The 15,053-nt window shown below is 50.0% G+C and overlaps 1 protein-coding gene across 5 annotated transcripts in view; it reads right to left on the bottom strand.

Moving 5' to 3' along the window:
• The window catches only part of NTN1 (netrin 1), a 186,854-nt gene that overhangs the window by 29,963 nt on the left and 141,838 nt on the right, over window positions 1-15,053 (bottom strand). For 2 of the 5 annotated variants that reach the window (XM_070561062.1, XM_070561061.1), the window contains exon 6: window positions 11,995-12,198. The exons of the other annotated variants lie outside the window; for them this stretch is intronic. In XM_070561062.1, the coding sequence (XP_070417163.1) occupies window positions 12,032-12,198 (167 nt within the window). In that variant the 3' untranslated portion in view covers window positions 11,995-12,031. Of the gene's footprint in view, window positions 1-11,994; window positions 12,199-15,053 lie in introns of those variants that run through there. 5 annotated transcript variants of the gene reach the window in all.

Genomic DNA, 15,053 nt, shown 5'->3' with positions numbered 1-15,053 from the left:
CTCCTGGTTGCTCAGGGGAAAAGCTGACACATTCTTGCAATCCCTGGTTTATTCTGTCACTTGCCACTGACTAACAGAGTGGACACACGCCACAGAATCCACCTTTTCAGAGCAGAAAGGGTTCTGTTTTTTTTGGGGGGGGGGTGGGGGTAAGATCTGCCCTGGGCTAACATCTGTGCCAATCTTCCTCTATTTTGTATGTGGGATGTCTCCACAACATGGCTGATGAGTGGAGTAGATCTGCACCCGGGATCCAAACCCGCGAACCTAGGCCGTCAAAGTGGAGTGTGTAGAACTTTAACCACTTGGCCACGGAGCTGGCCCCCAGAAAGGGTTCTTGAAGGTCAGTCCACCCTAGCACCACCTCTTGCCATCTCACTGCTTGAATCTGCCTTACTCTAGGGCTGGACAGGACTTCCAACAGCTGAGCCTCACCTGTTTCTGTAACTCCCCCCAGATGGCCTTAGCTCCACTTTCTGGAACAGCCCAGCACACGCCTACCACCTGTGTAACAAACACATCAGCCCTCAAGACTTCGAGGGAAAGTGCCCCTCCCTCCCAAGCCTTCCTGGTGCCTTCGAACTCTGAGGACATGGTTTTCAGAACCCCCATCATGCTGGTCCCTCTTCTTAACCTCTCTGTTCCTCAGTTCTCTGATGTGAGGATTGAGGAGACTAATCCTGTCTCCTCCTTCCTTTGCACATCTATGTGGAGTATGGAAATGCTTCAAGACTGCAAAATCCTGCTTGACTGGAGGCCACTCATCTGTCATCTCAGTTCTCTGGAGTCCAGGTGAGAACCAGGAAGGAAGATGTCTACACAGCCAAATTGCTACCTCAAAGGAAATCCCCCAGGTCTTCATTCGCTGCTTAATGATCCTTTATTTACAAACGTTGATAATCATTGTTGTTATCGCCATTCCTAGAACATAGTACTTTAGGATCTATATATTTAAAGGGTGGGAGGACCCTCCAGAGACCGACCCACTGGCAGGAAGAGGAAAAGCCAGCACAGAGAGGACACAGAAGAGGCAGAAAGCGATGCAGTTATGAAAAGCAGATGGAGAACACCTAAAGGCCATTTTGAATAGAGGCCAACAGTCCTAACACAGCTGAAAAAGCTTTGAGATGACGACTGTATTACTGCACAATCCTTTTTTGCAATGGCGATATCACCCTGAAGGGCAAAATCATGTTCGATGTGCATTGCTTAATAAGGCAGGAAAGCTGGTGACACATTCAGGAAAGATTTCCATCCAAAATGGTTTTAAAAAAAAGTTGCACGACATTTCCATTAATTACGGCTCAGGTGTCTGGAAAGCGTACATCTGGGGTGGCTCATTCCACAGGAATGCCAGAACCGTGGCAGATCCTGAAGTCTCCCTGTCAAGACCACACCACTACCTCCTTAGGGGGAGGACGAAGGTGCTGTGTTTGCCTTGGAGAAGACAAGAATTCTCGATACACTCCAGGTGACCACAGACCCCAACGCCCCCCTCCAGAAGGTGCTGGGAGCCTCTGCATTCTGGGCAGAGGCATAGCTGCCCTCCCCCAGAGCCACTGCAGAGTCTAGAGGCTGAAGGTCACCACAAGGACAGTGGACACCCTGGACTTCACCCTGCCCTGCCCTCCCCACCTAGACACATCCCAGGCTTTAACAAAATGGCCAAGTTCACCTTTTCTACAGTCTTCCATTTCTTAGCCATCTCTTCTGTCCCCAGGAACTCCCTAGACACAGGGTTTCCAATGGCTGCTCCCCATTTGTCTCCCAGTCACAGAGGGCACCCCGGGGGTCTCCATTCCCAGGGCTCCCAGCCACCCTCCAAAGACCGGTGGGAACTGGAACGAGAGAATGATGGACCTCAGGAGTCCAGGCATGGCTGTGGGTCCCCAGGGCTGCCTCTGACCCACCACTGGGAGTTCACACACAGGCCTCCTGGAGAAGCTTCCAGGACAACTCTGGGGGACAAACGACAAAGCAGCTTTCGCCCACAGGGGAGGCCATGTGTGCAGGAGACACCATTTAGCTCCATTCCCGGCACCCACAAGCACCAGCTCCTGTTAGGAACTGGGACATCTACTGGGCCCTGGGACAAGCTAACCCAGAGCCATGTGATTTCACACGCCTCCTCCCCTGGGAGGTCAGGCTTTATGGCAGCCCTGAGGTCCAAACCACCCCCTTCGCTCCCCTCCCCACTATAACACCTTGAATCACAGACCAAATTAAAAAAATCTTTCATCAAAGTTCAGAACTCTTACGCCAGAGATGAGCCCTGTAAACCCTGGTGGAGAGGACAGACAGAGATTTCCACTTGCTGCAAAGGAGCTACCTGCTGGAAGACGGGCATCTGACTGGGGCAGACGGGGGCTCCCCATCTCTGTGAAGGAAAGACATGGAGACCAAATCTGGATCAGAGCCAGAGAAGTACAGTCCCCCAAGCTTCTTGTGAGATGTAAATTCTGCCATGCAAATTCAAGATGGACTTTCTAGAGGATCCCAAATGTCTAGCTAATTCTAGTTCTCCTTATGTGCCACCGGTGCCATTGGGAAACAGGAGCCCATCCAGAAGGGTGATGAGCCACCTTGGACTTAAGGCTTTGAATGAGGGCAGAAGAGAGGCAGCAGGCTCTTAGCAAAGCTTGACACTGGGAGGCCCATAGAAGGCCACATGGGCATCTGCTGACATGTGTACACTTGGTTCTACTCTAACAGGTAGCAGTCTGAATTAGAATCCTCTGTTTAGGCATCTTTCCCGCATAATAAACTAGGCTCCCTGGGATTCAGGGCTCCACGTTCTATCATCTCTGTAAACCCACCACCCAGCACCGGCCCTCAGTGTGCAATCGCTGAATGAATGAAGAGAAAATGAATAAATGGACAAGTGCACAAATCCTCAGGTCAGAATCCCCAAGGAACACTGGGAGTCGGGGGGATGGGGAGTACTCAAAACCACACCCAGCCCGGCTGGACAAGAAATCCCCATTTTCAGCCTGTAGCCCAGATGAGGCCAAGGGAAGGATTTACAGAGCACAGGATCAGTATTTCATAAACCCTTCCAAATTGCAGAAAAGGCTGCACCTGCCTCCGTCAGTCTGCGACTGCTAATCCGCTGTAACAGCTCTGTGCCCTCCATTCTGTCTCCCACTTGGAGGGCAGAGTTATCCTGTGTATTCGCCTTTAATAAGCTGAAGCCATTCGGGAGCTGCATTCACTGGTATCTGCTCCCACAGGGCCAGCCCCATGGGGTCTCCTTGTCGGCTCTCCGAGTGAACAGGAGATTTTGTGTTCGGCAGGGAAAACAAAGCTGTCCCAATGGGGATCCAGTTGGCTCTCGATAACGCTTCTCCAGCAAGAGCCAACGGGAGACACAGCCTGGAGTTGCCGTCAACACTAAAGGGTGATTCAGCCAAGCAGGAGAGAGACAGGCTAAGCTGGGGCTCCCTGGGAAGGTCATGAAAGAGTGGGATGCTTGTAGCCCTGGAGCGTCCATCCGGCGGGCTGGTTGGGCGGTTAGCCCAGCTGGTAAAGCCTGTGCCAATGAGGTCATGCCTTGGAACCTGGTGTTGTCTTCGCTTAGTTCCCTGGGTGGGCCCATGCCCCAAAGCTAGGCAGCCGTCCAGCAGGATGCACATCCCTCGGCCAAGGCCAGGCTAAACTACTTCCTATACAGAGAAGAGGCCCTCAAAGCTCACTACCACTTCTGATGCCAGTAACTGCGGCCCCATGGTGAGAGGTGGCCACAGATGCCTCCAAAGTCACCAGAGTGAACAAAAAGGTCTATGGCAAAGACTGTATATGTTTCTCAAACACCGCTTCATTTTCCTCCTGGCTTTGCAGACTACATTACCCAGCACCCCTTGCAGTTAGGCGTGGTCATGTGACTGAGTTCTGGCCAATGGGACATGAGTAGAAGTGATGCATAGCACCTGCAGGCCTAGCCTGGAAAAGTCTCCTCTGTGCTCCCCTGTGCTCTCTTTCCAAACCAGCAATGACTCCAAGGCCCTAGGGGCTGGCCGAGCCCCATGATGGAGGGAGCTGGGCCCCTAACTCACTGCTTGGAAGGGAGCCGCCCAACCAGGAGCACCTACGACAGACTGTGAGGGCTGCTTGTTACTGCACGTCGCCCGCCCTGACCATACAGGACTGCTGAGAAGGAGAGAGTCTGCATTAGGACAGCAGCAGCAGTGGTGTGCATGGTGGAAAAGAGAGACACAAGAGACATACAACTGTCATTACTGAGTGACTAGCTGGCTACCAGAAGGAAGACGCAGGGCTCAGAGAATAACCACTAGGTCTTTCGACAGTGTAAGGCTGCTAGAGAGCAAACAAAACAAAAATCCAGAGATGGTCCCCGAATCCCAATAAAACTTGCCTTCCCCTCAAATAACTTACCAAGGGTAGCAGATGTGGCTGGTGCCCTGCCCAGAGCCACTTTACTCTGCTCTAGGCGCTGGCTGCTAACAGCTCACACTTGCACTTTCTCTGAAGGCCTGCCCTTGGCTGATGGAAACTGCTCTGCTTGGAAATACCTGGAAGGTTACACACAGGCCTCCCCAGGGCGCAGCCAGTAGCTGGCTACATGGGCAGGTGTAACCACCCAGCCTATGGAGCTCCGCATGGGATCAGATGGAGCCTAGACTTCTCCTGAACCCACATGTTTTCCTAGCTTCTTCCCCTGTCTCCCTCACTCCCTTACTGGTTTCTCCCAAGAACATCCCCTCAGTAAATCAATCATCTGCACAGGAATCTCTATTTGGGGCCCCTGAGGTTATAAGGAACCCAACCTAAGACACCAGAGCCCCTGATAACCCAAATGAAGGGCTGGTATTCCACCTCTTCTCCCATCCACAGCAAGACATTTGCCACAAAGAGGAAGAAGGACAGGCCTGAAGTCCCGAGCCCGAACAATCCCAGACTATCAGGCCTAAAAGTTTTCTCCATCTAGTGAAGAGGGAAGCTACTGGGAAGATGTCATGGCCTGCAAGAAAATTTTAGAGGAATCTGTTCCAAGCCCCCAGGTTTGACTTCTCTCCATAGCTCACAGCTTGAAAAGATGCTCGCTTGAGGCACTGTGATAGAATGGAACACTGACGGACCTGGGTCCTCACCTCAGTTCTGCCATCAACCCACTGTGTGAGCTAGGGCAAGTCACTGTCCTCCTCTGCGCCTCAGTCTCCCCACCTGTCAAATGTGGAGGCCAGATTATGAACTATCTCCGGGCTCATTGTGATATCAAGATCCAAATCACACTCCCAGGATGCTGTTCAGAAAAAATGCTGAGAAATGTTTAACGACCAGCTCTCTGGGAAGAAAAAGCCTTGATCTGTAGCATTTGCCAATTTCCATGGTGTAAATATTCCCACTATGGCCAGTTTCAAACCATCAGCATGATGCCCTGAATGCAGAGCTGGGAAGAGACACCCAGTCAGCTCTGATGAACCAATGTGTGCAGGTGCATGCCAGCTCCAGCACACCACCCATTTCCAGGTACCTCTGAGCAAAATAAATGCGTTTCAGACCCCCTGGTTCATTTCTAATCTCTGCAAACCAAACAGCATTCTCCTTTGCTCAATTCTACAGTACACCTTACTCTTGAGCAGAGACCAGAGAACAGCGCAAATGACAGCTGCCACCATGTTCCCTAGGGAGAAGCTGACCTCTCCATCAGAAGGAACGGGAAAGGGGGCAGTGCCCACTGCCCCTCCTGAGATGTGGACCCACTGCTCTTACTGAATTACAGCTCTGCCCCGGGGGGCAAAGATGCAAGGTCCACAACCTGAGTGGTCACGCCTCGGGGCAGAGTGGGGACTTGTTTCATAGGCCATGCTGGTACCTTTAGGAGCAGAGGGACAGAACAGCAGAGAGGAGAGACCTGCTTAGCAGAAGGTAGGGGAGGGGCTGAGGGACAGTCTGAGCAGCTCACCGGCCGTGGTAGAAGGCAGCTCGTAGCCTCCCAGTCTTCGAGGCCACGTTGGTCCTTCCAACTCTAAAGGTCTATGTCCACAGCAGGGAGGAAGCCTGGCTCATGGGCAAATGATGCCCCAGTCCATTCTCCTCTTCTCCTTCCCTCCCCTGGGGCTGGGCATCCTTCTTGGTTCAAATCCCTGACAGTCCCCACAACACAGCCCTGAAAGAGCCCCAGGGCAGCCCCTGGGCACTGTGACAATGAACACGAGGCTGGCTCTGCCCACCAGGCCCAGCCCGGCTGCAGAGCAAGCACAGAATGAGAGGACGGAGGGTGGGGTCAGGGTGATCACAGTCGGCCTCCCAACCAGTCCTTCCAGGGGCTCCAGCTGGGACCCTGGGATTCTGAGCTGGGAGGGGGACAAACAGACCATTTAGCCCAATTCCTTCATTTCATTGAGAAGACTGAGCCCAAAGCTATCAGATGGTCTATCAAGTGGGGTGGGGAGGGTCATGAAATACTTAAAATCCATGCTGTTAAGTAAAAGATTGCATTTAAGGTTGTGCTGTCATTCCATGCTATGGAATGAACTGTGTCGCATCAAAATTCCTATGCTGAAGCCCTAACCGGCAATGTGGACAGTATTTGGAGGGGGGCCTTTGGAAGGTGATTAGGGTTAGACGAGGTCATGGAGGTGGGGCCCATGCGGATGGGCTTAGTGCCCTTAGAAGAAGAGACACCACAGAGCTCTCTCCCATACCCTGTGGGGACACAGCGAGAAGAAGGCCGTCTGCAAGCCAGGGAGAGAGCTCCCGCCAGAACCTGACCCTGCTGGCACCCTGATCTTGGACCTCCAGCCTCCAAAACTGGGAGAAAATACATTTTTGTTATTTAAGCCACCCAGTCTGTGGTACTTGTTATGGCAGCCCAAGCAGAAAATAACACACTATTATTACTATTATTTGAAGTCTGGAGTGGTTTTAAATCTGGCAGGGTATTTAAGTACTCAAAGGACCACTGTGGATGCTGCCCAACCTCCAGCTCTGGCACTGGGGAGGGGGGCTTATTTACTCCAGTTCAGTGGCTGTCGAGATTCTGCTGGGGCCGCGCCTGACAGCAATCCAGAAGGGGGAGAGGACTGACTGTGCATGGGGGGCTCAGGCCAGGGTGCCTGGCACAGCCCAGTCACTGTGCATCCCCTCCCAACAGTGCCCAGCTCAGGACCTTGACAGGAATTCCAAACGGATTTCAGGCACAGCTCTGGGCGGGGGCTGCCGGTGTGTGTGCTGGGCTGGGGCGGGGGGGTGTCTCTCTGCCTCAGCCTAGTTCTGCAGCCTGCACGCCCCCAACACCCCAGCCTCTGCCAAAAAGGAGCCTGTGACATCTGTGTGACACAGGGGCGGGTCCTGGGGATTCCAATCCTTGCCCTCCCTGACACCTGTCACTTCTCCTATTCCCGTCAGGCATCCCCCTTGAGTCTCCAGTGGGAAGAGCTCCCAAGAAGGGCTAAATATTCCGCCCCCACGTGCTCTCTGGCCTCCCAGCTCATCCCTTTATCCTCCTCCATGCTGGTGGCAGCTCCACCTGCAAAGGCCCAGCCACAGGGGAACAATGGGGGTCCTGAAACCTACAATGCAAGTGGCTTCCTTTGTGCTCCCCGGGGTGACAGAGGCCCCTGGCAGCAGAGTGGGGGCGGTGGCGCTCTCCCAGCCCTGCTCACCCCCAGCCTGACCTCTGCCCTGGCCCTTTGTGCAGGCCCCAAAAAGGAGAGAGAGGAAGGGGGAGGAGAGAAGTCCAGGGAAAGTGAGAGACTGGAGAAGGTGGTGGAAACGAGTGGAGAAGACAGACAGAGGGAGAGAAAGACAGAGAAAAGCAAAGTCAGAAAGAGAGAGAGAGAGACAGAGTGAGAAGCGGGGGCAGGGGGCGGGGCTGGAGAGAGACTGCTTCATTGTTTCATGCGGCTGCCCAGACCAGGGTCTCCTGACCAAGGGGATGTAAACAGTAATTTGGACCATGTGAAAATGCCATTTTTGTGGGTCACAATGGTCAAATAAAACAGCAATTCCGTTCAGTCAACTTAATACGTACAGGATCAGTCTGGTCTCCAGCCAGGGCCGAGTGAGCAGGTCCCACTCACTGTCCCATGTTCCCTTGGCTCAGTGTCTGGCTTCCTTTCCTGGACCAGAGTCATGGGGAACTGGGCTGATGTCAGGAAATCCAAGTTTAACCTAGTGGTTCTCAAGGAGAGGTGGTTTTGCCCCCAAGGGACATTTGACTGTCACAGCTGTCCAGAGGGCGGAGGGCAGGGATGCTGCTCAACACCCGAAAGGCACAGGACAGCCCCCACACTAAGAATTCTCCAGCCTCACTGTCAACAGCGCTGGGGTTGGGAATCTCTGCTTCAGACCCTTGTCCTCGAGGGGCTCCTTCAGTCACCGCTGAATGTAGCTTCTGCACACTCTGCTCCCACAAGAGAGGCGTGGCAGGATTTACGATGGTGTCTCGCTCCCTCGTCCCCTCTGCTGTGGAGGCGCCCCTTCCTTAGGGACAGTCCCCTGAAAGAAGCTCAGAGCTCGCACTCCTCTGCTCCCAAAGTCCGAAGTTTGGGGTGGACGTTGCCCTGCCTATTCTTGAAGAGCATGAAGTTAATGATGACAACATGCAACACGTGGATAGCACTTTTCATCCGACATGCCGCTTCACACGCATTATATCCTGCAAGGCAGCCTATGCCTGGGGACTCAGATGCACTTCTAAATACAACGCTTTGCACAGCACACTACTGCATGATGCTTTAGTGATTAAACCATTGAGCAAACCAGCTGTAAGACATGTGGGGGATAACCAAGAAAGGCTGAAGATGGACTGGCTATCAGATGACATTAAAGAATTTCTGTTCATTTTATTAGGTGTAATAATGCTGTTGAGAAGATGTAGGGAAATGTTCGTATTTTTCAGAGATGGCATTCTGAAATATTTAGAGGTCAAATTCATAATGTCTAAGCTTTAAAAGTATTTCAGCAAAGAAATTGTTGAAGTGAATGGGGCAAAATGTTCACTGTGAAGTCGAAGTGACAGGAATGTGAGTGTCCACCACTCTATTCTCTCTACTTCTCTGAGATTTTTCATAATAAAAAGTCGAACAATTAGTTAAATCACATTAATTCAAAATATAGTAATTTTTAGTAAAACTCAGAATTTCAGATAAATTTCATTTTAGGTTGGGCTATATTTTACCAGGAAAAAGAACCAGAAAACATTTCCGATGTGAACACAGCATTTCCTATGATCACTCAGGAAACGCTTGCTGACTTGAAAACATAGCTGTCTAAATCCTCAGCTGCATCCATTTCAACATGATGTGTAACTAACAAATGAGCTGCTCCATGATGCAGCGGGATCTCTCTTCAACGCTTTCGGAGAGAACACATGGGTTTTATGCTGTATCCACATACCAGGGCTTCTCAACCTCGGCACTGCTAGCATTTGAGGCCGCATAATTCTTTGCTGTGGGGGCTCATCCTGTGCATTGTAGGATGTTTAGCAGCATCCCTGGCCTCTACCTGTTAGATGCCACTAGCAACCTCCCCAAGGTGTGATCGTCAAAAATGTGTCCAGAAACGGCCAAATGTCCCCTGGGGGCAAAACAGCACCTGACTGAGAACAACAGAAACATATTAGGACAACGACATAATTTATTTGAAATGCTCTCTAAACCAGTCTTTTCACCAAAGTTGACCCTCCATGTATAATCTGTTGCTTTGGCAATATATTGTATCTTTCCATTTCATATTTAAATATTCTCCTACAACACAACTATATGGATACCTCATAACTGAGTAACTAAAACTCTACTGAAAGATATTTGATTGTTTCCTTCTTGTGTCATTATAAACAGTGCTGCGGTAAGCAACCTTGTAGCTGAATCTTGGCACACAACACTATTTCCTTAGGCTAAATTCCTAGAAGTGAAATGATGGGGTCAAAGATACATTTTGATCCATGATGTCAGATCATCCTTCATAAAAGTGGTACCAAATTGCCCTCCCATCACCAGAGTAGGTGAGCACCTCTTTACCCAACCTTTTCAACACTGGGAATTTCCTTTTTTCCTAAATAGTGTCAATTTAATAAGTTTTTTAAAAACGGTATTCTTATTAATGTTATTTATTACTAATAAGTAATACTTCAGATGCTTACTGCAATTTGTACAAATTCTCTGAATTTCTAGTTTATTTTCTCAACCCAATGTTGTATTAAGATCTCTCTCATTGAATCGTAAAAGCTCTTTATTTATTGAGCATATTAATCTTTGATCATCCATGTCACAAATACTTTTCTCAGCTTTTAGTTTGCCTTCTATGTTGCTTATAGAGATTTTTGAAGTACATTAAGTTTTCTATTTTTATCTACTTAAAATCTTTCCCTTTATGATTTCTGACTTTTGTATCCTATCTAGAAAGGCTCCCTCACCTCAACAACACATTGATACTGATATGTTTCATTCTAGAACTTTTAGGGATTCATTAAAAATATAGAAACATTTAATCCTTTCGGATTTATGTTGGTTCACAGCATGAAGTAGAAATCTAATTTCATTACTATTTTTAAATAAATAGCCACTTTTCCCAGGACCATCTACTGACTGATTCATCCTTTTCCTCACTGGTTTATAGTCACAGCTTTACCATGTACCAAGTTCTTATGTTTACATTTGAGTCTATTTTTGGACTTTCTACTCAGCTTTCGTGATTTCTCTATTCCCATGCCAGTATCACACTAATTTAAGTACCCTGTTTACAATATTTTAAAATATCTGGTATGGCAATTCACCCTTCATTACTCTTCTTTAAAAAAATTCTTGGTTATTCTCGCTCATTTATTTTTCTAGCTGAACTTTAGAATCATATCCTATCCAATTTGTATTCTGACTAGAATTATGCTAACCTTATAAATTATCTCAGGGAGACTTGACATTTTACAATTTTGAGTTTGCCCTCCCAGAACAGCATAAGGCCTTTCATTTTTTTGTGGTCTTCGTAGTGTCCCATGGAAAAGGTTTAACCTTTTTAAAAATATACATTCTGCACTTTTATTGCTACATTAATTTCTGTGTATTTGATGTTTTCGTTGCTATTCTAATTGGGATTTTGTTTCCATTATCATAAAAATGATGTGCATTCATTGAGCACTTACTCAAGCCAGACATCCAGTCAGATGCTCTTTACTCACTCGCTGGGACACTCTTTTGTAACTAGTTATTGCTGATTTATAAGAAAAGTTACTGACCTTTCAATGTTAATTTTGTAATGACCTCCTTGCAGAATTCTCTTACCAGTCTAACAATTTTCAGCTGATTCTCTACGGGCGTGTTTTTATGATACAAGTGCTGGCCGGTGTATGAAGAAGGCACCATGGTCCTCTCCGGCAAACCCCCACCAGTCTTCTGGTTTAAGCTGATTCATCTGCCTTGTTTCACTCAGGTCATTTTGCGACCAAAGGCAAGAGCTAACTGGTTCTCCCACGCCCAGAACCTGTGGCCTCAGCCATGCCAGCCCCACACGCCAACCAACCACACTCCCAAGTGCCACTTTAACTGCCACCTGCAGAAGACAGCAGCTTTTAACTGGCCATCCCTCCATCTCTACCAAACACGAGTTTGTCTTCTTTCTTGGTAAGATGTTACCACACCACGGTCAGAAATACAAAAAAATTACCCCAAATTGACCAGCCAGTATAACTACTGAGAGGCACAATGACACAGTGGTCAATGCCACTCACAGGCTCTGAGGTCTGGAGACTTCAGCTGGAATCCCAGCTAGACCGCCCTTTCCCCATGTTGGCTGAGCTATTACTGCTTGGGGCTGGGGTGGGGAGGTGCTAAGAGACACCCCTACCCTCAAAAGTCTTCCAGGAAGACAAGCATGTCCTGCCCATGCCCCAGCTCCCTGTCCGTGGCCCCCTCTCTCCATTCACCAACCAGACAAACCAGACTCACTTCACCCTTGGACTCTGACCTCAAGCACTTGACTTTTTTTTTTTTTAATTGTGGCAAAATACACATAACATAAAATTGACCATTTTAGCCATTTTAAAATGGAACTGAACACTATTTATTTATTTTTTTTAATTTAATTTTTTTCCTTTTTCTCCCCAAAGCCCCCCGGTACATAGTTGTATATTCTTCGTTGTGGGTCCTTCTAGTTGTGGCATGTGGGACGCTGCCTCAGCGTGGTTTGATGAGCAGTGCCATGTCCGCAGCCAGGATTCGAACCAACGAAACACTGGGCCGCCTGCAGTGGAATGCGCAAACTTAACCACTCGGCCACGGGGCCAGCCCCCCCTTTTTTTTTTTTTGATTTAACTAAGAACTGAACACTATTTAGATCCAGAACTTTTCCATCACCCCAAAAGGAAAGCCTGTACCCATCAAACAGGCATCCCCATTCCTCCTTCTTCCCAGTCCTTGGCAACCACTAATCTGCTCTCTGTCTCTGGATTTGCTTATTCTGGGCATTTCATATAAACGGACTCACATACTAAGTGGCCTTCTGTGTCTGGCTTCTTTCACTCAGCATAAAGTTGTCAAGGTTTACCCATGTTGTAGCATGTATCAGGACTTCATTCCTTTTAACGTCTGGATGATGTTCCATTGCCTGGATACATACCATTGTGCTTATCCTTTCTTCCACTGATGGACCCTTGGGCTGCCCCCACCTCTGGCTATCGTGAAGTCAAGCACTTGACCTTTCATTGATTTCCAGTCTTTAACTCTCTGTTAGTTGAGGGTCTAACAGCAGCTGCTGGGAAGGCTGTGACGAGGACACTGAGCAGTTCCCTCAGCTGCCCCCTACCTTGGGCAGCCCCCCTTCCCTCCCAAGGTCTCCCCTAGAGCCTTTCATCTGGCTGACCCTGCACCTGTCCCCATGCCGACAACTCCCACTGCAAGTCCCACCTCCGGATGAGGAGCTGCGAGACCTTAGCTCAGTTCAGCCCCCCAATCCACCGTGGTGTTTGTATTTTCCATGTTGTTCTATTGTTTTCTTTATTGAGCACTTATCATAAGCCCACCACTGAATCAAAGGCTTTACTGGGATCATCTCATTTAATCCCCACAACAACTCCAGGAGGCAGGGCTATCATTACACCCTTTCACAGAGGAGGAAACAAGATCCAGCAGAATTCAGGTCTCAGGCTCCCAATTTAGTGCCCCTTCCTCTCTCCTGTCCCACATCCAGCACCTGGCCAATACTGCATTCAAGTCTCACCAGGTCCTTGTCCCATACTCACCCAACCTAGTCCCTATCTTGGAAAACCAAAGTCTAAAATGAGAATAACCCAAGCTTACCCAGGTTGCAGGTCTACATAAACCCAATTTTCTTCCATGAAAAAAATAGAGGTGCTGAGAGGCCACCAGATATGACATCTCTAAGGTCACCTCCCACCCCCTACACACACCCGGGAGCACCTGAAGCTGTTCACATAAATTCAGCTGCTGGGTTCCACGGAGTTCTCTCTCTAGACTCCCTGAGGGCCGCCAGGGTGCCCAGAAGTTGCACCTACCCCCAAGGCTGGGGCCGCTGGAGCAGTTAGCAGAAAGCCCCACGTAGGGCCCCAAACGGGGTGAGTGCAGTGGAAGGACAGGGCCTGGAGAGAGGACCCAAAACTCCACTGGGAGGTGGGGGAGCCCAGGAGTTCCCCCCTCCTGTACCTCCACCCAGGGTCCAGCTTCCACTCAGAAGGCAGCCATGCCCCTCCAAACCAAGGAGGCCAGCAAAGCACCAACAGCTTCTCGCTTTGTTGAGAGGCAGCTCTCCCTCCCACTGGATTTCTTTGTTCCTGAGTCTACTCTCCATTTCTGGGAGAGGCCCATGGGCAGGGGTGGGTGAAGTCAGCTCACATGGGCTTTGAGAGCCGATCCATGCACATCTCTTGAGTGAAGTCACGTGGGGTGGCCTGAAACCCTCCAGGGAAAGCGCACATACACCAGGGAAAGTGGCAAATGCTACACACCAGGCCCCGCCCAGGCAGGTGTTCACTATTCACCAGCACGTCTCTGCCCACAGGGACTTCTGCAAAGGACCAGGGAAGAAGCTGATCAGCAGAGGCAGAAGGAGAGTGAGCAGGAATTTCTGCAGAGGAAGAAAGCTTAGCAGGAGGAGCCCAATTCTACCTCAAGACGCAAGGTGGGGATGGGCCCCTGGGGACCACTGGTCCCACCCCTTCATGCTTCAGGGGAGGCAGAAAGGAGAAGTCTTTGTACTGTCCAAGGCCTCAGAGTCAGTGCAGAATCAACTCCAGATCTCGCGGCTCCAACCCAGCACTCCTCCCGCTGAACCAAAGAGCCTCCGTGAAACCCAGCGGTGTGCAGACCAACAGCTACCGCGGAGCTGCCGGAGGGTGAGGAAGGGCAGTGGGCCTCTTTTAGCCCCGGGGTGGAGTCTAACCATAAGTAGTCGGTTTGGAGTGGGTGGTCCCTATCTCCTTCCCCGCCCATTTCCCTCCTGGGTCCCCGGGCCCCAGATCTCCCAGGGGCACAGCGTTCCTCACCTCCCTGCCCCAAGAAAGCAGGTGGACAACATTTCCCGGGTGAGCTGGTCCTTCGAGGAGGACGGGTTCAGGGCGAGGTTATGTCCATCAGCTTTCAGGACAAATTCTTGGTTTATTAATTCTCCTCCGTTACAAAGGCAAAAGTAAATAAGCTTTTCCCAGGCAGCCTGGCACAGAGGCCTTCCCTATTCAAACACTGCAAGAATCGACAGGCTTGGAAGTACTGAGCTCCCAGGCCGGCAGCCCCCAGCCTCCTGGCCTCAACGTCCTGGCCTGCTGAGACAAGCGAGCCGGGCCACTGTGGTGGCAAGCCCCGGAGTCCAGTGCTCACGGCCCGAGTTCTGCAGAGAGCATGAGAGATCCTGCACCTCTGGGGACCCCCAGAGAAGGTCGGAAAGGGTCTGGCCAACGCTGTGAGTGACAAGCATCACACAGGCTCCCTGGCCCCTCTTTGGGGAAAGCACTCTGTAAGGGGGTTTATTTACCGCTTGTGTCCATTTGAATCATGTTTTTAAAGGTTCAGAAGAAAGAAAGGAAATAAACAGTAACAAAAGCAAAAGAAGTCAGAGAAGTTAACTAAGCCAGAAGCGCTAAGGGT

Source organism: Equus przewalskii, chromosome 10 (assembly GCF_037783145.1).
Source record: "Equus przewalskii isolate Varuska chromosome 10, EquPr2, whole genome shotgun sequence".
Lineage (NCBI taxonomy): Eukaryota > Metazoa > Chordata > Mammalia > Perissodactyla > Equidae > Equus > Equus przewalskii.
The sequence above is the reverse complement of the archived record's forward strand: the minus strand, read 5'-3'. Positions and strand labels throughout refer to the sequence as shown.